This window comes from Venustampulla echinocandica (genome assembly GCF_003357145.1).
Source record: "Venustampulla echinocandica strain BP 5553 chromosome Unknown scaffold_2, whole genome shotgun sequence".
NCBI classification, from domain to species: domain Eukaryota; kingdom Fungi; phylum Ascomycota; class Leotiomycetes; order Helotiales; family Pleuroascaceae; genus Venustampulla; species Venustampulla echinocandica.
In genome coordinates, this window is record NW_022474207.1 from 717,197 (window position 1) to 740,839 (window position 23,643).

The 23,643-nt window shown below is 48.0% G+C and overlaps 8 protein-coding genes across 8 annotated transcripts; 3 read left to right on the top strand and 5 right to left on the bottom strand.

The window, feature by feature from the left end:
- Nucleotides 1–79: 79 nt before the first annotated feature.
- BP5553_04583 (uncharacterized protein) lies at nucleotides 80–1,334 on the top strand (the record flags this gene model as incomplete). Its single annotated transcript, XM_032013206.1, has 2 exons — nucleotides 80–892; nucleotides 1,002–1,334. The coding sequence occupies 2 exons, from the start codon at nucleotides 80–82 to the stop codon at nucleotides 1,332–1,334; spliced, it is 1,146 nt and encodes a 381-aa protein (XP_031869806.1).
- Nucleotides 1,335–1,585: 251 nt separating this feature from the next.
- BP5553_04584 (Uncharacterized protein) lies at nucleotides 1,586–4,682 on the bottom strand (the record flags this gene model as incomplete). Its single annotated transcript, XM_032013207.1, has 3 exons — nucleotides 1,586–2,221; nucleotides 2,267–2,914; nucleotides 2,961–4,682. The coding sequence occupies 3 exons, from the start codon at nucleotides 4,680–4,682 to the stop codon at nucleotides 1,586–1,588; spliced, it is 3,006 nt and encodes a 1,001-aa protein (XP_031869807.1).
- An 812-nt stretch (nucleotides 4,683–5,494) lies between these two features.
- BP5553_04585 (uncharacterized protein) lies at nucleotides 5,495–9,492 on the bottom strand (the record flags this gene model as incomplete). The annotated part of the gene is made up of 8 exons (XM_032013208.1): nucleotides 5,495–5,707; nucleotides 5,762–6,491; nucleotides 6,550–6,611; nucleotides 6,660–6,684; nucleotides 6,735–6,795; nucleotides 6,873–8,207; nucleotides 8,265–8,541; nucleotides 8,596–9,492. The coding sequence occupies 8 exons, from the start codon at nucleotides 9,490–9,492 to the stop codon at nucleotides 5,495–5,497; spliced, it is 3,600 nt and encodes a 1,199-aa protein (XP_031869808.1).
- Nucleotides 9,493–11,193: 1,701 nt separating this feature from the next.
- On the bottom strand, nucleotides 11,194–14,650 carry BP5553_04586 (Zn-dependent exopeptidase; the record flags this gene model as incomplete). Its single annotated transcript, XM_032013209.1, has 3 exons — nucleotides 11,194–12,996; nucleotides 13,052–14,097; nucleotides 14,368–14,650. 3 exons carry the CDS (start codon nucleotides 14,648–14,650, stop codon nucleotides 11,194–11,196), a joined length of 3,132 nt encoding a protein of 1,043 aa, XP_031869809.1.
- Nucleotides 14,651–15,180: 530 nt separating this feature from the next.
- Nucleotides 15,181–15,618, top strand: BP5553_04587 (uncharacterized protein; the record flags this gene model as incomplete). Its single annotated transcript, XM_032013210.1, has 1 exon — nucleotides 15,181–15,618. The coding sequence occupies one exon, from the start codon at nucleotides 15,181–15,183 to the stop codon at nucleotides 15,616–15,618; it is 438 nt and encodes a 145-aa protein (XP_031869810.1).
- A 307-nt stretch (nucleotides 15,619–15,925) lies between these two features.
- On the bottom strand, nucleotides 15,926–17,272 carry BP5553_04588 (Glycosyltransferase family 71 protein; the record flags this gene model as incomplete). The annotated part of the gene is made up of 1 exon (XM_032013211.1): nucleotides 15,926–17,272. One exon carries the CDS (start codon nucleotides 17,270–17,272, stop codon nucleotides 15,926–15,928), a length of 1,347 nt encoding a protein of 448 aa, XP_031869811.1.
- Nucleotides 17,273–18,269: 997 nt separating this feature from the next.
- BP5553_04589 (uncharacterized protein) lies at nucleotides 18,270–18,889 on the bottom strand (the record flags this gene model as incomplete). The annotated part of the gene is made up of 2 exons (XM_032013212.1): nucleotides 18,270–18,575; nucleotides 18,674–18,889. 2 exons carry the CDS (start codon nucleotides 18,887–18,889, stop codon nucleotides 18,270–18,272), a joined length of 522 nt encoding a protein of 173 aa, XP_031869812.1.
- Nucleotides 18,890–21,622: 2,733 nt separating this feature from the next.
- BP5553_04590 (Uncharacterized protein) lies at nucleotides 21,623–23,622 on the top strand (the record flags this gene model as incomplete). Its single annotated transcript, XM_032013213.1, has 2 exons — nucleotides 21,623–22,795; nucleotides 22,843–23,622. The coding sequence occupies 2 exons, from the start codon at nucleotides 21,623–21,625 to the stop codon at nucleotides 23,620–23,622; spliced, it is 1,953 nt and encodes a 650-aa protein (XP_031869813.1).
- Nucleotides 23,623–23,643: the final 21 nt, after the last annotated feature.

The following is a 23,643-nucleotide window of genomic DNA, read 5'->3' on the forward strand; positions in this document are numbered from 1 at the left end:
TTCTTTTCCTTTCTTGCACGAATGTTATCTTTCGCGCACTCTCCACGGGTTATCTCACCTCAGAGAAACTATTAGCAAAATGCCCCTTCACCCCCGGTATATCCCTTGCAATCCATCTGAAGGAGAGGGGGACGGCTCATCTATATCAGTCCTTCGTACCAGTGACAATGCCTACTTTCTCGCCGCGCCAATTCCCAACATCCAGATAAAAGATGTGGTTACTCCAATCCCAGACCCCCAAGACTCGGCTTCTTCTCCTCCAGACGATGACTCTGGCCTAGAAGACGAAAGCACTACCACCAAGCTGGCCTCAGTTATCCTTCCTACTGCCTCCCTACCTCTCTCTCGCCTCCTCAACCACCCAAACATAATCTCTCTCGTGGATGTGGTACAAAACTCCCAGCTTCCAGGCGGCAGCATCAAATCAGGCCCCCTTGCCGACCTCACAATCTGGGAAGACATGACCGCCGGTTGCCTCTCCTCCCTCCTTCCTTCCCCCAAAACCATTCCGCCATTCACCGATGAAGAACGCTGGGCGGCCTTAGTCGCTCCCGATACTGGTCGCTTCTCGCTCCCCGAATCTCTTTGCTGGCATGTGTTACGCAGTATTAGCCGTGCTTTACTTTGGCTGCACCATGGGATTAAAGAGACAGAGGGGATCCCTGGCGAATGGGGAAAGCATGACGATGACTGGCATGCGGTCCTAATTATGGATGTCAGTCCGGAGCAAATATGGTTTAAGAAGCCAGATGGGGCAAAAGGAGTTTTCTATGGAGCTTGCAAGCTCGGTGGGTTTCAGCAGGCGAAGGTTTGTGGAAGTGTAGGTTGGAAAGTTGCGATTTCAAATCGACCAGAGGATGTGCCAACGTGGAAGAGGGCTTATTGGGCACCGGTATAGTTCTCCTTTGGTCTATTCTTCTCTTGTCTATCTGCCCTGTTGTCTTTTATTCCTATATTTATTTATATCCATTCATCTCCTGACCTAACTGGAACTTTAAAAGGAAATCAATAAAAATATTCGCCCTTGGACCCGCGCTTCCGAAATCTGGTCGCTAGGCGCAGTCCTCTATGTCATGATGACGGGAATCCCTCCGCCGATTCTCTACACCTACGACTGGCAGATCTCCCGCATGAATGACAAAGATTTCTCGCACTATATTCGTAATGTTGTGGGTGATATGCTGAAAACTCAGCCAGGCGAGAGACCGACAGCCCTGGAATTGGTTAACCGTGTGGAGGAGAAGTGGACGGAATGGAGGACAGGAACAGAAGAAGGCAGGCAATTTGTGGATGCGAGCGATGTGAGAGTGGGTGAAAGCCTGATCAGCACATAATCTCGTAGTGGGAAAACTGTAGGGGTCATCGAATGAATTTTCAGGCCCCGCGTCAGATTCCGTTGTTAAACGAATAGACACAACACCACGATGAAGCTATCACACTTGAAAGATGAGGTCAACACGGAGAATATCAAACACTAGTTGAGCTGCTAGCGATGCATTGAGGACTGCGCGTCTGTCATACTTAGGTAGGTTAGGTCGGCATTTAAGGGGTTGCTTAGTAATACTTTCCAAATCTGTATAAGAAGCTACCATATCCTCTTCGCTGACATCTCATATCGACTAACTTTCGAAAAGTCCATTCCCGCGGCCGCTTTCTCTCTCCCTAACTTCTCCTTTTCTCTCAATTTCCTCAAAGCCTCCGGATCATCGTTAAAGATATGCCGGCGTTTCTCCTCATCCAACTCGGTCATGCCCCATGAACCAAGTCTTTTGCTTTCTGTATCATAACTTTGGTGCTCTCTCGTCTTCATAGTACTGTATCTATTCCGCGCAAACTTCAACAGTAGCATCCCGAGAACGAGCTTGAGGGCGAGGAGGACAAAAAATGCGCCGAGGAAGAAGATGAGCATCGTCAAAGCTGCGATGGCGTCATCTGCACTGGGTAGATACCAGCGGCTGGCTGTAGTAGGGTCGGGGATTCCGAAGGTAGATCTGCCAAGCGCTCGTCGGATGATGTTGTCGAAGTGTTCGAGGGCGGCTCTGGTGGCTGGGGACGAAGTGGCAGATTCAACAGACAATGCCGTTGCAGTTGACGGTATCGGAGGCGGAACGTGAGTCGCGAGGAACATGTGGTATGTCTGGACAGAGGATCGTATGAATAGACATGATAGAGGAATTACGGGGAGGCCCAGACGTTTGATGAGATTTTGATTAATAAAAGCCTGTAAAATTAGCAAGGGATATTAAATAGGGCAAAAGAAGCTTACGTTTGTATAATAATCCTTCGCGAGAACGTCAAGATATCGTTGATAGACCGCCGGGTTAACACGATTGAATTTACCGATGTAAGCGTGCTTTACCCAATCTACTAGCATTTCGCTGCCAAGCACCAACAGGAAAGGTGAAAGAACCTCGCCAGACCAGCTAGGAAGTATGGTGAAGCTATTTGGTAGGATAGAGTTCGACTTGAGTGATGCAGCTGCATCCTGCAACAAATCTCCAGCCCCACCATCACCAGCAACAATACTCAATCCACCAACCTCCACGATGTTTCGTAAAGCAATAATTGTCAGCATCAACCACAGCTGGAATCGTTCAACGATGTCAGCACAAGTTAATTGGAAGATATTGTCTTTCTGGAACATCTTGAACACTGAAGACTTAATCTCAACGAATTGATTTGACATGAGAAGCGTCAACAGCGCATTCGAATATGAATTGACTGCGACGTTCAGCGTAATAACCTGATAGAATAAGGCTGCGGCGTGGATGACATTATATATGAGTGCAAGTATGAACATGCCTAATGGTCGTAATATCTTACTACGGCCATCGGAGTCTCGATCCAAAGTCTCGTTAGAAAATAAGCATTCAAATATATCTTGCCCCAGGGCAGAAAACAATTTGTCGCAAACCTGATAACTTTAGCGCTTGGACTAACATCGAAGCCAACAAACCTACCTCTAAAACGTTATAAATAACATAGAGCTTGATAGCTGCCTGGCCCCTGATACTGTGATACATCCTGCTAGCATCGAACCTCATCAGAATAAGACAGCTACATACTATGACTGCTCCCTGAAGAAGATCTGCTTTGTGATTTGAAGATAATGATGAAGGATGAGACTTCATTCGCCGATGGCGGCGACCCCAGCCTTGTCTCGATGGTCTGGGTCCCGATTCAGGATACGCACGTTCTGGAACACCATTGCCATTGACGTTCTCGAGGATCCTCCCTGAATGAGGTTGAGATTGATATGATGATATTCGCGAGGTTCCCGCCTGGCGTACTCGGGATACACTTCTAGAGCGAGCTGAAGAATCCACGCTATCCGACCTTCCACGTTGGCGATGCCAGAAACGGCCAGCGCCATGATATATAAATCCCAGGATGAACCTTGCTTCTTTTGCCAGTACCTCGCCCCACCACTGGATTAAAACTGCCAGCGCTTTGAAAAACCGAAGAGGTAGAATGGTAAAGGTATATAACCATGCATCAAGACACGCTAATGAGCCAAAATAAAGCACTTGCTCCAACTGCGGAGGCAATAAAAGGAAATTCAGTAAGCGCTCGAACTTTATTTTCGAAGATTCGTAAGGAATATCGCTATTAGCAGATCGGTAAATGTACAAAGGCGAAGGCCTTGACGATGATAGTTCCAATTGTAAATATGTTGGTATAGACATAGGCGGAAGAGGAATAGACTGTGGGATTGGGGAAGGTGGCGGCCTCAGAGCTGATGAAGGGTTTGGCCCGTTTGGCAAAGGTTTGAAGGGAATATCTATATCCAGATGTTCCGGGCGTGCTCCATTGGGGGCTGGTTTGCGTCTGGGTGATGGTTGTCGAGACGTTCCTCTGTGGTAGGATGCCGCCCGGTTGTTGTTCGTAGGCTGGGCGGAAGAACGTGATGAAAAGCCAGGACGCCTGCTAATAACATTGGTTGGCGAAATTGCTGGCGTTGTCTCTATACTTGGACGACGATCTCCAGTGGAGTTTGATGCGCTCATCAACGGCTCAAAGCCAGTCGAGCTGTTATATTGCACAGAACTTTTATAATTTTCATCGGGCCTGGTAGTCTCAGACATTGACGCTCTGCGATCAAAAATCGGGGAAGCGGCCAGTGATGGCTGTGGAGAAAAAGGCGACCTCGCGGGAGATGTTATAGGCAACGATTCTGGCGCGGAAGTCAACTCTTCCATTTGAGCAGCCGATAATTTCAGGACCTCTCCGTTGGCTTTCGACAAGGATAACCTGCCAGGCTTCCCAACCCTATCCACAGAATCGTGATGAAGCTCATGGCCGGGTATAATCTTCGATGCGGATATAGATGGGCTCGCGATCACACCTTTACTCCCCGTCGAAGATAGCACTTCGGCCGTCGGGGATGATTTGGGGAATTTACGCTCCTCTGCATTGGAAGATAAGGTACCAGGTATGACTAGAGATAGCGACGAGCTTCGGGGCGATGGAGATGGAGATGGAGATGGCGATGGGGATGGGAGTTGCCGAACTTCATTGACGGGCAAACGTCTCTCTGGATACATATCCGACTCCGAAGCCATTTCTCGACTTTGGTGATTGGATGCATCTGAATCGACGACTGGTGGCGCCGCATCGGCGTCCTGGAACCTTCCCCCTACTATCGCGTAGCCCTGAGGAACCTCCTCCACAGACATGGGCATATCGAGTGTTCGAGTAAAGAGCGCATGAGGAATAAAAATATCCCCAAATGACTTGTTGTGGAGTGAAAGAACTTTATTGAGTGCAAGATGTTTGTGAGATGAGATGAAAGGTCAGGAAAGCTGTTCGCTTGTCACCTGGTGAAGATGACGAGGATGTCACATGACATAATATCCCTCCCCTGAAACGACCCGGGACCCGGGACCCGGGGTCCACTAACGTGCACGTGATTTGAGATGGCCCCTGGATCACATGATCTCACACTCCACCACAACAAACCAGGAACTACATCATTCTACTTGAAAGAGCGAGATATCTTCCTTATTATTTTTACCTATCATATACTTATTACATGACTTGTTATTTATTAGATAATATCTCAATTTCCAGCTTACTCCAGGGTGAAATAATCCCATCTTTCAAAATGTTCTGTCGTCGGGCCCCAATCCAAAGGATCAAAATAACTCTAGAGCTTAGGCTTCTAAACTTATATCAATTTCATGTCATCTATAGGGCACTATAGGGTATCGTATTTTTATCTTCTGATTGTGGACCATTATTAATTTCATAAAAGCACCGGTTTTAATTCTTCAAGTTCTCTATGTGTAAGTCGGGCCAATGTGTGTTATGAGTGGTTTTTGCCATCGGCTCTAGTGTCTAGATATCTTACAAAAGGATTATCATAATTTTGTTACTCAGCCCATGGCTCAATCACACCTACACTCTCTGAATCCGTGCCAGAATCAGACATCAAAACAGGACCGTCATCATCTATCGCACTGCTTTCACTCGCCTTTATCGTACTATCACTCGCCTAAAGTCTAGCCTTTGCCCAAGCCTGAAATCGAGCTTCCAGTAATTCCTCGCCAAGTTTCGATGCCAGAACTACCGGAACTGCATTCCCAATCATCCGGAAGGCTAGTTTCACAGGCACGTCTTCAAGGTCCCATACGTAGGAATCGGGAAATCCCATTGCCCGGGCTTGCTCGCGAATGCTAAGAATTCGATGTTGGGTGGGATGGACAACCTAAACATATAAGGTTAGTCAATTCAAACGGCCGAGGGGATTGAATACGCGCACATTTCCATTCTTCCCATTTGGAAAGACATTAGTCATACAAGTCTGGAAAGGCCCTTCATAGTCTAGCCGGCCGTACCTTCCTGGGTAATAATTGTGGCGCTCTGCTGCAGAATCTCGATGGCTCAAGCCCCAATGTCTCAACTTCCGAGGGAGCCCACGATGATCGGCTCCGGGAATCATTTCAATGTTACAGACCTGTTCGGAAATTGCCTGCCTTAACCTCCCAGTTGCAGGTGGGTTATCGAAAAAGTTGTGAGTAACGTGATTCATCAGGCGGTCCGCAGGCACCCCTCTTCTCAATACCCGCTGATACTCAGTGAGAGGCGGGTAAGCATAATCTTGCTTATCAACGCCAACATAATCCTTTCCTCGAACAATAGGTAACTGTATGATGGTCTTGGATCTTGCTTCCCGGTCCCGACGCTGCTCTCCTGTTTGCGATCTAATATTATGGGGATTCTCCCAATCGAATGCTGGCAGATCCGTGGTGGCATCTCCAACCGTAACTTCCCGATGGGGGGCCACACCGGTAGTGCGATCGCGGTGCCAAGAAACCGGACATGCCCCGGCCCATATGCTAGTAGCCTGCGGATACTTAGGTAGATCATTTCCACGGAAGGCTGCCCAGAAGAAGACTCTTTGGCGGCTCTGGGGTACTGAGAACTCCCCAGTCTGGAGCACCGTAAACTGGCATGCGTATCCCATCGAAGTCAGAGCGCGGAGGATAAATCTACGCCCTTGTTAGTACATTTATAAATGGGACCGTGGTGTAATTAGGCACTGCATACTTTAGTGTTCCTCGCTCAATTCCTCCTTCCACCTTATGATTTCCCTTCTGTATTGCTCCGAGCTTTTGACAGTCAGCAATTCATTAGTGTACGCATAGCCGTGAACTTACTCGATGAGTGAGAATTCCTCTAACACTATTTTGCGTATCAGTATTTGGTCCTATGGGCTATAAGGAGTGCCTTACTTTTCTAACAAGACATAGTTCGGTCTATAGAAGTCGACATAACTAAGAACCATAGTAATCACTAAATGTAGATCGTTAGCATTTTTCTTCGATATCCACAGAAGGATATGCAAAATGAAAGCATCTTAGTCAACTAACATGTATTCTTCACGTCATCTGCAAGGGGCCGCTGGTTTGCTCCCGTGTATCCAGGGCAGGGAAACCCCCCACATATCACACCCACTTGACCTCTCTTAGGCATTGGAGACACAGGTCTTCCAGCTATATCTTTCTCGCCCTGCCTCACGATGCCCTGGCTCTCCCTGATGGCCCTTGCAAGGCATTTACTACCATCTTCGTTATATACCTGAACATCAGGAAAGTTGGATTTAAAAGTTCGCGCAGCCGCAGGAGCAAACTCAACAGCCCATTTTGTCTTGATAGCTCCGCTCTGGCCGAGCCCTAGGCATAGCCCACCACACCCAGCACATAGCTCTAATGCTGGTAAAGCCTGGGTAGACGCGAGGAAATCTTTCAGCTTGCTCTCTCGGTCTGCAATTTCTGCTTTGGTATCTTCGCAATACATTAACTCGTTCGCATGTAGCGGGTCAAACTCGTTCGTTTCTGCAAACTGGGATACCTGATCCTTGATCCAGAAAGTGTCATTCTGGTCCTTGTAGGTGTCTAGATTATCAATGTCGTTAGGATGACGAACTTGGCATCGCCCTTCAATAAGATCGGCAGACACTTGAATTTCCTTCTTGGTGAGATAGAGTCGTCGGTTGTCTCTAATATTGCGGGGAATATTTTTGGTTACCACCTTCCACCACTTCTTGTCCTTGTCATGGTAGCGTTCAAGCACCTTCACAGTGACCCTGATGTCGGCCATATCTCGCAATAGCTTCGGGGACGCAGAATACTCCAGGTAATTCGAGACCTTAAATGCCAGTATCTGTCCTATGACATATGGCCCCGCTTCTTTCGAGACGATATAGACAAAATCATGGACATGGTAAGTGACTCCAAGATACTCATAGCCGGTAATCGAACCATGCTTGGAAATGTTCCCAATTATAGTTCTGCGATTGAAATGCTTTACCTCCTGTATCTTCAAGCAGCAGTAGCAATCTTTGCCTTGAATAACACCCTTTGGCAATGGGTCGTGTAGACTAGGGGCATGCGTGAACGTCTCCTTATTATCGTCAAAGACGAAGCGACAAAAGTATTCGCCGGCGTTATATCTTGTCTCGATAGCCCCGGTCACAAAATCTTGACGTTCGTCTCCTGGAAGATCGACTTGAATCTTTCCTGCAATGCAAGTCGCCGGGTTATTATCGCATTGATATAGAAGGAACAATTCATGAGGTCCGGCAGTTTCACCAAGAATGGTACTAGAGCCGTGCACCAACCACTGCATGTGACAGCTTGGCTCGCCATCTTCTTCCTCGAAAATGGAGATAATACGCGCAAACCATGGATCTCCTTGCTCGGAGGCTGAAATGAGATACCGTTAGTATATTAAACCCGGCACTAATGAGGTGATGTACTGACCTTCAGTATTTTCGGATGGGCGTACGATGCAAAAGTCTCCAGGGCAATATCTCACATAGTCAATTTCCACAGAAGGAAAGCCAGTACGGCCTGTAGCCGACTCATACCATATCTGTTCTTCCTCAAACGAAACTTCATTCGTCTTAGATGTCGAATCCCAGGCTGCTTTCCGAACTATAGCAACGTCACTCGTAATGCTGATCACCGCCTTCTTATCATTGTCGTCAAGATCTTCAGCTTCCGCAGCACCGAGTGTACGGTTAAACATAGCCCCAGCCTAACCCAGTCAGTAATGTGTATACTGTAAGTGGAAGTGGTTAGGTAGGTTTACTAATTTTCGAATCCATGGCGTTGCTTTTGTTTGTATTCTATGCTTTAAAACTTCTTCGTCTAAATTCCCTCCTATTGGTGAAGATCTCTGCTTATCATGAATTGCCCTTCGTTTGTGTTGAAGCACTGGCATGGACGATGTTTGACGCCTTTCATCTTGATCCTCGGCTTCAGTATCTGAAGATAATGCCCAGTAATTGTCTTGAGCAGGTGTTCTATTTTGTATCCGAGTCTGCCCATTTCGACCTTCGACTTCAGTATCTAAGGATGACCTCCGGTAACCTTCACCATCATAGTCACCCTTGTCGTTTTCATCGCTGCTATCATCGTCACTTATCTCGATATAGGCGTGGGCGGGAATATACGCGAGTGCTTTGTTTGGTGTTGTGGTCTTTGTATGCTCATTTGTATTAGATACCGTGACTATTGTTGCTGGCCGATCCGATGGCTGATATCTCTTAGATGGAGATCCGTCAAGTTCGGATGATGGCTGGCGCTTGGACTTAGTTGGTGACGTGGATGTCTGTGATAAAAGGCTCCTCGAGCCAGGAGATATTGGCAGGGAGCTCTTCTGGCGATATAATCTCGGGGTAGGAGATTCTGCGGCGAGCGTACTCGGGGAGAAGTCGACGTCTAGGGGTCGTGCCCGCATCCGGCGGATTGGACCCCTGATATCTTCATCGGAATCCTCGCGATCAGTTTCTCCTACCAAAGTCCCAGGAGCATACGTATTGAACTTTAACCCTTGTGAAGAGTTTATTTCAGCCTTCGTCTTCAGTGTTCTCTGCCTATTCCTGGGCGTTACCTTGGAAACGGCCTGGTCCTCGTCCGAGTCTATCAGCAGTGGGGACTCGAACGAGGATCCAGCTGCCAGTGGTCGTAGCTGTTGCTGGCTCATTTCCTCCGGGCAGTTAGGCTGGTAAGGGCCAAAGGGTAGCTAGGAGCAAAATTAAGATGTAGAGAGCCTTTGAGTGTGTGAAAACAAAGCAAAAAGGCTGTAGGCAGCTTGGGAATGTATCGATTCGGGGAGCGTCCTAAACGTCAGCTTATCCAAGTAACGCAATGAACGACGTTAAAGATCAGTGAATGTCTTTGCAAATGCGACGATATTGTTGAGAGTTGGCGGATCAAGAGGGAAAGTTCACACGAGCGACCAAAAGAATTCGGACGTGTCCAAATAGAGACGGTCTTAGGCATTAGGCGGTGTATGTTACCAAACCATAACAAAACAACTAAGCTAGCTATCGTAGGGAGATGAGGCTGACTACCTCAAGAGTGTAGCATAAGTTTTCACCATACTCTACTAAGAGTAAACACGCCGGCAACTTAATATCAGAGGACAAAATCAGTAGTCCATTTTTCCCTAGGCTCAAAAGCTTAAGCTAGATGATGGAAAAGTCCATATTTTAAGTTTCACCAATTGACCTAGACGAGTTGATTGGTACTCTATATAGTCTGTTAAGAAGAATACTAGACATTGGGAAATAAAGTCAGACTGGAGAAAGAGTAGATAGCTTTCCCCTTTGTTAACTCTAAATTCGTTTGTACTTTGAGCCAGTCTGCCCAGAAAATTTCATAGATATGACACCGACAGGCCAGGCTCAGCAGTCGTATTATGCAAAACTGTTATACGTGACCTTTTTCTCTAGGTCAAAGATATGTTAACGCATTTCACATACCAAATAACTAATCAATATGCCAGCTTGCTATCTTGATTTTGATAAGAGAAATCAGGTGCATAAATTCACATTTGACGATAACTGGCAGGATATATGGCAACAGAAAGATTTGATGGAGCAAGGGCATCATAACCTGTAGCAGCTACTTCATATGCAGTCTTTGCCATATTTATCAATTGGTGCAGAGATATCGGTAGCAATAGAGAACATCGACTAGTAACATAAACAAGGCCCTAGAGTATATCCTCTCAACAAATACCATGCTCACAAATGTTCACTACATGTGAGAGGGATGAGTTCGAAGCTAGACATCACATCCTTGTGGCAATAGATGCGAGATGAATACTCTCGTCCGAAATCGTCCAGGAGAGTTACAACACGATACAAAAGGTAAATTAATAAAGTAAGTACAATAGCACATAGATGCAGACAAGGACCGTACTTCGGCATATTAACAATAGAAATCGAGATAGGGCAGAGGAAATAGTATGGTTGGTGGGTGGTTGATGGATCCACTAGCAAAGGAAGCCGTCACCGATACTTCGCATGAATTCGGATCCGTGCACAGTCTCACAGCCTTAGGTAGATAAATCTCTAATACACCAGATAGACAATACCACGACAAAAGGGTGACTTGCTAAATTCAAATACTATAGTTGCTGTTCGTCTTTTGATTGAATACAATTTGCAATTACTCTAGCCTGAGGCTGGCCCGGGGGCAAACCTTACAATTCTAGATGTCGAAAGAATCTAAAGCTACCTCAGCAACCAGATAACTTCTCTAGTCTAATATCAACAGCCTAGAAGGGTATCTTTGAAACACCACGCAGATAGAACAAAGTATCAACATGGCACCTTATCCTTCCAATTTATGGAACCATTCTCCATCGACACCATTCTCCGGAACACCATTATCCACACTATTTTCTGGGCAACTCCTTGAACACCTTTCTGAAAATCTCCCGACTTTTGTACAAATTGCTGACTCTGAGACGCTCGTTGTCCAAATGCGCACTGTCGCTTGCTTGTCCACATGGCAAGTGAGCAGCCGGGGCACCGAATTCCTTTTCAAGAAATCTGATACTTGGAATGGAACCCCCCTCTCGGATGTACAATGGCTTTCTACCTCTGCTCTTGTTGTCATTTGTGCCGTCAATGGCGATTGGCGAAAGCATCGTATCAGGCAGCGAGACATCAAGAGGGGTTGCGGCGAGAGAGGTATGGTCGCTGCCATTCGTCAATGTATTACTGGTGGCCGGTGTTGGCTTTAGACTCGGGCTCATGTTCGGGGTTAGCGGCGACTTGAGCTGCCTAGGTTTTGGTCCAGGGACACTTGAGCGCCTTGTGTCTCCTATTGGACCCCAAACGTCCATGATAGCTTCCTCCAGGGTCTGGAATATCTCGTTCTCTGGGTCCCCAAGCCATGCATCTGCCTGGTTATCAATCGTGATTGAGAGCCGGTTATGCGTATCGAGCTGTGAAAACGCGTCAGAGAGAAAGGCGTTAAGAGACTTGACCACATCATCAACTTCTTGGTTAGGCACCAGGCGGAAAGAAATGGCTGCGCTGGCATGCGATGAGACCAGCGACCCATCAGGGCCAGAAACCTTGTACCGATGGATGGTCAAGTTTGGCTCCCGCCATCGTGCCATAAGAGACGCCTTGAGGGTTTCCGGTGGACCAAGCTCGGGGTTGCGCCGGATCAGGACGTCGCATATATCATTATACCGGGCCTCCTCGGTCGTAGTCAAGGGCAAAATCTTATCGTAAAACCCAGGGATCTGTATTCGATTGTGAAGCCCTTTAAGTTTTGCCAGTATCGCAGTCAAATCAAACAATGGCTCGTCCATCATAAAGCTCCCATCAACACCGCTATGCACATCTGGATGATTGCTGTCAACCTTCACTGTGGCATGAAGGACACCTCGTAGGCCATAGGTCAAACACGGGACTTCGTCGTCCAGCCAGTAGCTGTTTGCAAGGATTATGTAGTCAATATCGCCAATAAGAGTTTTGTGGCGTCTGACTGCCTCCTTAAACCCACGGGAGCCGGATTCCTCTTCTCCTTCGATGAGAAAAGTTATATCTGACTCGAGAGTCTTCTCATGCACGAGGTCGACCACGCCATAGAGAGCAGCCATGATCGGACCCTTGTTATCTGACACCCCTCGGCCGTACAGATACCCATTGACCCCTTTCATCTGAAATGGGTCGACGATCCAATTGCCTTGCTTATTATCGGCAGGGACAACATCATAGTGACCATAGAATAGGATATTCTTCCGGTGGGCAGAGGTTTCCGGGTTGCCTCTGAACTTGGCGTAAACTACAGGATTCTGCCGATTGTCGGTATTCAGCATTTCGGTTTGAGCTCCATGCTTCTTAAATAACGTCCGTAGGAATGTCGCCCCACGTCGACAATCCTCGGCATTGTCAGGCCTTGAAGACACAGTTTTGAACGAGACAAACTCTTGCAGAGATTTGATCAACTGGTTTTCAGGAACCTCATTCTTGCCATAGGATTCTGTCGTACAGCCAGTAATATTCCAAATTGAGACAGAATTGTCGTTAGCACCCGTGATATAAAGCTGCTGCCCGTTGTATGTGGTGACTGCTGATGCCAAAATTCTGCCTTCGTGGGCTTTCCATCGGTTCACGCAATGATACTTCTGGCTAAATGACGATGAGCTCTGGTATTTGCCGTATTGGACTGTGCTGTATTTCTATTGCGAAAGTCATTAGCAACATGGTACTTGAATGGAATAGATGTGAGCTTACTCTCGCAAATCCTGTCGATCCGGCACTCCAAAGATAGCCCCAAGCCATTTGCAACGTCATAACATCTCCTCTGTGTGCTTTGATAACACGAAGTTTCTGTTTGGTGTCCAAATCCCAGAGTTCAATGATCCCATCAAGTTTGCTGCTGTAGAGAAACGACCCATCCACAGCCATGGACAGCACCGATTCAGCATCATCCTGTCCTAGGCAAGCCAGTTCCTTAATTCCTTGGTTGTCATGAGCCAGTCTCCATATTTTGATTGTTCCATCTCCTCCGCCAGATATCAAAACATCCTCATCCGAGTCTACCAGCCTAGTAGCACCTTTAACCAGTAGCATGCAGTAAATGTAGCCATAATGTGCATAGTGCATCATATGCGCCTTATCCATTTCAAGGATTTCGCCATCACTAACTGTCGTTCGAAGCGGTTGGGGTCGTGGTGTCGATGTTCCCCCATGCTGTACCGAGTCAAAGAATCTGTGGTTTCGCCGGTCCGGATGGTGCTCGAGGTTTGGGCGAGGTCTACTAGCAGAGTCCTTCAAGCTGCACCACTGTATGCTGGTATTTTGCGCTCCAAGATACACAGTGTCGAATTGCCTAGAATATGCAACACTGAAGACATCTCCGACATCGTATGTGCTGTATATGTGATACAGTCTCTTCAGGTTAACTGGGCACCATGCATTGACAATTGCGTCTCCAGCGCTGGAGAACAGCAGCTGCCCGTCTGCGGAGAGAAACAAGCACAGCACTGCTCGCGTGTGTGCTTGTATGCGGAGGACAAGCTCAAATGAGGCCAGCGACCAAACAACGATCTCCCCATCTTGTGTGCCAGCGTATATGTATCGATCTCCAACAGCGAGAGTGAGTATCGAGCTATCGTTTTGCAGATAATGGGCAAGCTCGGGTCTCTCCTTTAGCCCCGTAGCATCGACAGGGCCATGGGCTCGGTCGGTGGGTTCGAACGTTTCATCGTCGCTGGTGGTAGCTGCAGATCGGTCAGCGGTGTGGTCTGCCGATGCTTGTGGACGTGTCGCTGCCCGAACTCCAAAAATTGAGGCCATTTGGAGTGGCAAAAGTTGTTTCGTGACGCTCTCTCAGCTTCAACGAAGCTCTAAAAGCAGCACAGCCCATCAAGCGGCACGCCACTAGGAAATTGCTGGCCTGCCCCACGCGATCCGCTATCCATTCCACGCTTCTTCGCAATATCCATCCCGCCACGCGCCGAGCGCAAGGAACAAAGACACGAAGAAACGTGGGGGCAGATATAGTAGCACTGGGGTTTATATATAAACAAAACGTGTGTCTTGCTTACCTGTCGTTCCGGCATTGCTCTCTTCATCCTCTTCATCGTCTCCAAAAGCGTCATTATCCCTCCAAGAGGTTATATCGTCCGCCGGGTGATGCGAATGCGCGCCACACATGCTTGCTGATGCCAATGGTGATCTTATTAGTGCTTCCCTTGCACAAGCATTCCACCGCTCGAGAAAGAGCTCCCCGTTGTCAGCGACAATTTTGTCGTTCGTGGTTTTCGGTGGTTGTAAATTTCCTTTTGAATCTGCGTTGGCGAATATATCCGTTGCGCAAGAATTGACCATGATGGCGTCTTCATTCTGTCCTGGGTGGTTTCTTGAAGTATATGCCACACACCAGTACCATCATACTGTGCTCGTTACATTTAATGCCTTGTGGCAAAGTTACATACAAGAGAAGTGAAGTATTTTCTGATGGGAGAAACATTCCTTTCATAGCTGGTCTCTCCATTTGGTGCCACGCTTCCATGCATATGTCTGTACTCCAGTTCTCCATACCGCCAGTTCAATTCTTGGGACGAAGACCGGCATAAATTTGTGCAGATGCATAAAGCAAGTAGCTTTGGTGATCAGCTACCAAGTTGGGATTGTATATATCTCATAATGAGCTTCATGATTCAACGCAGCAAATATTTGTGGTGGTTTTTATGACTAGCAAACTGTACCAACTAGCAATCATAGTTGAGGATGACATATAAGTAGACGTCGCGCTCGTCAGTTAACAGGGATCAAGTCATGGCCATGCTCCTACACAGCTATTGAGGCAATAAATTCTTTTGCTCCGCGGCACCAAGGAAGACTCGGCCTATCTAATCATGAACCACGTTCAAGCCAACGCTCGCACTCCTACCGGGCGGGATGATGATGCAAGCCCAGGGGCAAATGGGCAGCAAGAGTCTTCTTCATCGGACCAGCCTCCGGGTCGCACCTCTCCGCCACTTCAGCCAATACGAGAACATATTTTATCATCTCTCCAGACATTTGAAACAGCTCTCAACCAGTATGAAGTCCAGCTCACAAATTTCCATGGGCAATCCACCTGGGGCTTAATCTTTCTTCTCCAACGGCTATCCAAATTGCAGCTTGATATCAACCAGAACTCTTGTCATATCAGAGGCTGCCATTATTGCGGAGCTCCTATGCGCCACCGGGCAACCAGACATAACGGCATAGGCTCTGATGTGGTTCATACTGCCAGTGGTGCCAACAGTCCAGTTACTTTATCATCGTCGGATGGCTCAGCGTTAGATTAGCCCTTCTGTACCTATGCAGGCTAATCACTCCTCCGTCCGTTGAGTGGATATGAAGCATTTCCCCAACTGAATAATATCGAGGTGGATTATCCATAGGGATCAGAGACCAGTTTGGAGGGCGAATGTTTAAGGGTGGTTTATAACAACGCGGTTGTTTCGACTGTTTACCGAATATTATTGTATTTCATGTGAAGTGAGCATGACTGATGGTTTCTATCGGTATCTGAACGGGCCAACGGCATTCCCTGCGGGCTGAGACTGAGTTCTTGCGAACCACAGATGGCCGGAAATTTAGCTACTTGAGTAATCATGATTTTGATTGCATTTCTTGCTGGCCATCTAGCTTTTGAGCGATATCCACACTTCTCTCGAGAACAGTACGCTCTGAACTGGTCAACTCTGATATGTCTCCACCGTGGCAACAGAACTGCAAAGCAGGGTCAGTAACCCAGCTGCATTGGCCACCCACTATTTGATACTCAGGAACTAGATATGTCTTGCCATTTTTGCTTTTATTTCGAAGCAAGCTACCATTATACCAAATCAGACTCCCATTTTCGTCAGAAGAATGCGAAATGGTGTTCCCGCAAACCTGTTTCTTACCATCTCGTTCTCGCAGCATACCTGCTATCCCGGCCGAGTGCCGCTCAAAAACATGTGGCACCTTACTTAAGGCCATCCCAAGCCAGAAGGTCTCCTTGTCGCCGTAGAAAATCTTGTATGTAATATCGTTTCTAACAGGTGAGGAGTTCTGCCAGCAGGTATGCAACAGCCCGATGAGGACCTGTAGCTTTCTTTTATCTATGACGACGACTCCCGAGTCCTGCTCATCATCATAACCATCTCTGAGAATGCTCTGGCAACAGGTATCTAGGAGCGCCAAGTTTTTCGTTTCTGCTTTGATAAATTCTTGCCTCTTATTGCCCGGATTCATCTCGAAATATCGATCATGAAAGAATAGCGCGCCACTCTCCTGGTAGCCTGGGTGGTCAAAGAGAAGCTCCGGCGGTTGGACAAATACAACATCTGCGTCGACGAGGATCACTTGTTCGAACCGGCTGGCCAAAACCGCAAAGGGTTTTATTGCCCAGGACCCGTGTCGCAAATCCATAAACCTATCCGACAAGGTAGCTGTGACATCCAGCAATTCGACATCTGGTCGCAGCTCCATCAGTGATCGCCGCTGTGCAGGCAGAAGGTCTTCATCCCCCGCGTAGGCGATAGCAATAGGCAATGTGACGTTGAGGATATCTCGAAGAGTCAGGATTAAATGAGAAGCATATACCAAACTGTTCTTGCCAGCTGGAATAACGATGCCCTTAGACATGGGGATAAATGTTGACCGGAGTGATCGAAGCGGGGCAGTGTTGAAAGGCTGAGATGGGTGCTGTATAAACGGGAAAAGACGCGTCGCCAGTTTTTCTGCATCATTCTCATTCTTGGAGATACCAGTGACCGTGGTCCACCACAGACTTTCTGCCTCGTGAATCAGATTGTATAGTTTTTGGGCTAATAGCCCTCGCTGGCCGAAGCTAGCTTCGTCAAATTGCAAGTCCTCATATACCGCGCGAGGCACTGGGGGTGTAGATCGGTAGAAATAAATTATAATGAGAAGAACGGAAGCAATTAAGATAAACCTCGGTGGGGGCGCCATCGCCTGTTCGCCTGGTTGACCAAACAGGATGAAAGGGGAAATTCCATGGAAATTAGCTTCGTGGGTGAGTAGAAAGGTTGAGCTACTGAGTCAATATCGACCGTCTTTGGGGTCCACCGTGGGACAACCGCGGGTTCTTATCAGTCAACCTACCTAGGGGCCTGAAGTACGAAGTCCAAAGGATTGTCAGACTGTAAGAGCATGCCTGGATACTACGTACGAAGTAGGTAGGGATGCGTTGCTAATTAATCGCATAGCCTCCTACCTGGCACTGTTCTCCTGTATGGCTTTCTCTACTACAGGGGCGGTACAGTAAGCCGCATGCAAGCCAACCCGTATATTAAACGCATGGCTTAGACGTTGGAAACCGCACAGGCGCTTGCGTTCAGCCCCCAGTTATTCTAGCTAAGTCGCATTAAAAGTTGCCTTTGTATCACGACAATGATTTGGAAGGGTATTTGCAGTGAAAGGAGGAAAGGGGGAGGTCCCCGGGCCTTCCCATCTGCCAGCTCCTCTGTTTTCCATGAGCTTTTCATGGGTTTCAAGCTTCACAACAGCGATGCAGATCACAGAATCCCGCTCTACCTTACAACATTTCTTTATAGCCACAGGTCTAGGGGGCGTAGCCGTCGCAATGTCGCAGAAATCATGCTATACCTAACGGTACCCCAGCAAAAGGAGATTTCCCTTGCTTTTTAGGTCAAGATCACAGTCCTTGTCGCGGTCAAGGTTTCATCTGTGAGGGATCTGGTCTTTGTAAGACCGCAGGTTCAATTGGAGTGAGCGAACTGATTCGAGGAACTTGTACTGACCCGGCCTGGGACTCTCTAGAATGCCCACAGTACTGTATTCGTTAGTAAAATCCCAGCTGCTCCCCTTTGCTACTTTAAATTAACAACCTACTAGTCGCAGCAAAGGGTGGAACCAACCTTATAAGTTGTAAAAATGTGACGCATAGCGACTCTGACTTCTGCTGCGATCATGTAGCTGGGTGCTGTTACTCTGGAATTGGGCGATTCCAAGTGTCCCTCAACACTGGTACCGTGACTCTAGGCTCTGCCGGGGCCACAGTCTCCACGTTTGTACCTAAAGGTACGACTTCTAGCCTGTCATCAGCGGCTACAACGTCTAGCAGTTCGGTCTCATCTCTGAACACCACACCATCGAACACACCTTCGAAGATACCTTCCATCACACCTTCAAATGCGTCTGCGAAATCCGAGCGCTCCGGGGGGTTATCTACGGGCGCAATAGCAGGTATTGCTATCGCAAGTGCAGTCATCGCTCTCGTCCTCGGGGGGCTCTATATTATTTTGTCAGTAAGAGGAGAAGCTCAAATGGCTTAGGCGCCGGGGTCGAGAAACCTCCGCCGGTCGAACTTATGACACACAAGCCTCGTACGGCAGAGCTTGCAGCTTGACGGGTGTTTAAAGTGATTAGTGCGGGGCCGATAAATAATGGAGGCTGATGTTTAGTAGGGAAGTAAGCAGTTGCTAGTGGTGTCTCGCCCTCTTGGTTGATCCTGGGGATTGTGGCAATGATGAACATGCGGCTAGAACATTGTACAGTACTGATATTGGTTCTAAGGTATTGGGTTTTAACTTTAGCGTCTGGCATTGAACTCATAGTATCAGAGCTACGAGTAAGAACTTACAAGATTGTCTCGTGCCTACACACAAAGTGATATACAATGTCACTTGATAACTTGCGTTATGATATTTGCAATAAATGCCTTGGCTGCATTGATCAGCGACGCGTTTCATGAATAACGACTAGTAGCTCCTACTTGAAGACTATTCCCAGAAAAGCTCCCTGATCAAGACTCGAGAACGGATTTTAGAACCTCCACGTGTTTTTAAGTACCCTTGTTGGGTAAAATAGTATTGGGTGGATTGAGTAAAGCCCCGCCTAATCTTGGTAGTTGTATCAAAGCGACCTAGGGCTGCTTTATACAACAGTGGTGGGACACCTGCAACGCCTTTTGGGCCTCGTAAAATATCTGCTCCTTCACCTAATCATTCAGTTGCTAGTAGTCTTTAGTACCAACCAAGGTTGGGATAATTGTGTTTCTTGAGGCGTTGCAAGGTAGACCTGCGTTCCTCTACCCACTAGCTGATCTCTCGTGGGCTAGGACAAAGGTGTTGCATCGATAAGCAATTGGAAATCATCAAACGACAGAGGGATGTGTGACTTTCCCTTTGGAATACTGTTGTCGTTATACCAAATGCATGGACGACTCAGAAACAGTAGAGCGGCCACAAACTTGATGAATTTGACTGTTTCTTGAACAATATCTGTCTGGAGAAACCTGCAACCACCAGTACCGTCGATGATAATAGGCATGAACTTGGTCCGCTGAACAACAACGCCGACTGCGAATCCTCGAAAGGGCAGTCTCGCAGAGCTTGGACAAGGCGTACTATCAGTCGGCAAATAAGATCATCGCTGTCTTTATCATCCCCAGATGTCCTATGTTCCCACGATGTTTCATATTGTCGCCATCCTTGCTCTTCCGTAACAGGCTTCTCGATAGTCACAACGTCGCTGCGGATGGTATTTCGTATTTCCAGGTAATCCCAAAGCCCGACGATTGTGCAGTTTTACTACCCATAAAGTGGATTTGCTTTAGAGGGCGATCGCGTACTGTATCCTTCATAGCATTGTTGGCCATGTTACAAAGTGTCTGCAGGACTTTGTCCAAATTCTGCTGAGAAGGCCTCCCCGACAAGGCAGACCACGGACTGTCACCTGTCGTTGAGGTATGTGCTTGCAATCTCTTTGATATTTTGTCCCAGTGTACGGAATAAAACCAGGGTAGCGTAGAGACGAGTTCATGGCAGAATGCGTCGCAGATATGCAGTCCACCATAGATTTTCTCAGTTCTCTCAACAATCATTCAGCCCATTGGCCTATGAGAGCGTTGGCGCGAAGACTCTTTTTGGGGGTATATTTCGAGTTTTCGTTACTAGGATCTCTATCAACAGATGACGGCGTTGAGATCTTGCGGGAATTCGATTCCTAACTTGCCATAGCAGCGGGTTCGAATAGGATAAAGTACCAACAGCCAAGACCGGCAGTTTCCCCCTCCCAAAAGATCATGTAGGAGTGGTATGTATCGTAAGAGTCGAGCCCAAGGGTAGCTTCAAGGCGGAATATAGCTCAGATAGCGGTTCAGTCGTTCCGTCTCCTTCCCATGCAGCCAGTATTCCTCCACTCAGTGTATCTCAGATACTACAAAGCTCTTAACTCTGGCAAACCAAGAAAGCCAGTTATGATCACTTTACCCTCGATTCCAAGCGACAAACCGTCACTTCCACCACATACGCGTTCTCAGCTCTCAAAGCTACCGAATTCCAAGATCGAACGGCTCCAAATTTATACTAGGAAGTCAGAAAGGGGCCGAATTGGCCACACTGGTGGTCAGCTTTCGACAAACAAACGAAATATCTGGAATCACGCAGGAACTGGGTCTGGTTTAGCCACCTCCAGACGCCCAAATACCCCTTAGGTAATGGGATCGGAAAAGGGGCAGATGGGTAGTCTATGGTAACCATGAGAATATATAGAACTGGGCAGCTCAAGAAGTCTACGCTGCCGTAGCTGGTTCGAGTAGCGCGATGTGGTATCGATTGTCAGCGGCGTTTTTGGTGACGAAAATATGCAAACCAGGCCGCGAATCCACCCTCGCCAAGGAGGATTCTTGCTGTAGAGTTCATTTCAGTCTGTTGGGCTATGGCCTGCCACGATTGCTTTAATAATCCCTTCGGGGCATGTTTCATAGTTGCTCAGTTGGTTAAGATGCCAAGCGACTTGGTTTGACTAGGACTCGGTGTTGAAGTGTCAACAAAGGTCTGCGACTCGCAGTCCATTATCTACCAATGAAGGTTAGTTAAGGAAGGCAGATTTGAGAAGTTATCCATCTGGGACGTAGATTTGGAGGTATTTGAAGTGGTTCCTTGTGCCCAATTAGGGAATATGGAAACATGACGTTGTGATACTGGAACCGAATTGTGATTGGCTGAGCGCGTACGCGGAACCCTGGCCAGGGGCTCCGGTTGGGAGCCTTGCGCCCATGGACGTCGAGTCGGCTTTCACCACTCTTCACCCATCTTGACCTGACGCCGATTACATTATACCAAGCACATCCAAAGAACAGAAACTGTACGACACCAGCCTAGCTCTAGCATCCACAACCTACCTACTCGTACATGCTACTTACGCAACCTCTGCCAGCTCATACACCATGATCCTCTTTGATCTAATAACCCTCTCCGCCGAACTACGATGAATTCCTAGGACTTCCCTGTCTTGCTTGGAAATCGAACTATCCGATATACTACCCCCGAAACCATGCTGCGAAATCAGTTGAGCGAAGCTGCTCACTTACAGCCTCCCGTGGAGCCCAAGGATGGCAATACTGAGGAGGACGGACTAGGCGTGGCTGAACCACGAGCAGCATCACGATCTCCTTCAAAGGGACGCTCTTTGTCTCTCTCCGACCGAGGCCCTCCAACACTTTCTCCCTCCCCCAAATTTCGAGAACCAGAGAAGCGGAAGTCAAAAGATGACAGTGCGATCACCGAGAGCCCAACAACCCCGCGCCGGCCGGTCTTCCCACCTCGAGGTCTCTCATTGCAGATGCCCGCTCGCGATCTCATGTCTCCCAACACATCCGCGTATATCAGCCGTGTTCCGTTGTCACCAAAGCTCGATCATTCTCAAACATATGGCTCGCCCACAAGCGTCCTTCCGCGGCGGTCACGGGGCTTGGACTTTTCGCGAGCCGCGACCAATCTTCACCATTCAACCCTCGCCGAACAATCATCACCAGACTCATCGCCAACCATAGGGGGAAGGGCAATGAATATTCCTAATCGGAAGAATGGTGTTCATTATACCAGTGGCTCGGACGCGATGACCAATAACCCCAGTTCGCTATGGTCAACCATGGCGAATGCCGATCGAGTGGGGATATCGAGCTCTTTAGGCAGTGTGAAAATGATGGGATCCGATTCATCTAGCAACAGTTCTGATGACGATGATCTTGACCTGATGGATGCTGACGATATCGACGATTCGATCCTTACAACCCCCCAAATAGGCAAAATGAGTACACCTTTTGGTGCGATACCCCAACCAAGTCCTGGGAGCGGTTGGATGGGGCAATCACCGGCAGTCAGCAGTCTTATGAATTTCCAGCGCGCTCGATATAGACATGGGAAGAGTAAGAGTTCAAGCAGCGGGTGCGGGAGTGGAATGCGAAGTCGCAGCTCTAAGTCCCCACCTACGATGCGAAATATGGAACATATGAATCTTAACCGTGATATGGCGTCAGATGGCCCTCGTTCGAGAAGAGAAAGTATCAGTTGGGCAGCAAATCAGCTGAATATATCTGGAAGCGAGAGCGATGACGGGACGTTAAAATCTACGCTGGAGAATGCCGATGGCTTACCTGTAACTCCAGGTCGAGATGGACAAAGAGGGGTCATCCGTAGAGCCGTAACAAGGAGGGGAAATATGCTGGTAAGGGCTACCATCTTCCCTACATGTATCGCTGCTAATGATTGTAGCCAAAAACTAAAGGTTTTGCTCGCATCAGAGCGGCTCTTGCGGAAGAAGGCGCACCAGTGGAAACCGAAGTTCGTCGGGAGGCCGAAGTAGTCCGCCAAACCCGCGAAGCCGATGTTGAGCTTGAACCGACTAGGCATCCCTCATTATCTACGACTACAACGTCACAATCCTCACCGAATCTGGGGCCTACAACCCAAGAATTACTTGAAGGCATACCTGAAGATGATATGATGGCGGATATCTCATCAGGTTTCTCGAGCAGCTTTCAACAACATGCCATGCGTAATTCTAAAGGCAAGGAGTTTTGGGACACCTTTGCAGATGAAAAGAATCGCACTCCGCCACCACCACAATTCCTTCCTCGTGGCTCCATCGCAGTAAGTGACGATGCAATGATCGATTCGCCGACACCATCGATACCCAGAACTACCTCTACGTCAGAAAACCACACTTCATCACCATCAAGATCTTCTACCCCCCAATCTGGAACTCTCCCCACCACCGCGGAAATTACTCAGAAAGTGAACAAGAAGAGGCGGCGAGATGACGATTTCGACCCCACCAGTTTCAAACGAAGGGCGGTGAGTCCGGGAATGAGTGTGCATAATAGCCCTGTTATTCAGAGTCCTATGCAAAGGGACGTCACCCCCTGGGGAGCTCGACCGCCTAGCAATGGGGAGACCGGTAAGGTAGGTGGGAATGGCGGGCCTCATAAACGGGTTGGATTTCAGGGGATGGTTGACACCAATGATAGCTTGATGAAGATGAACATCGAGTGATGGAACTTGACAAGAATCATC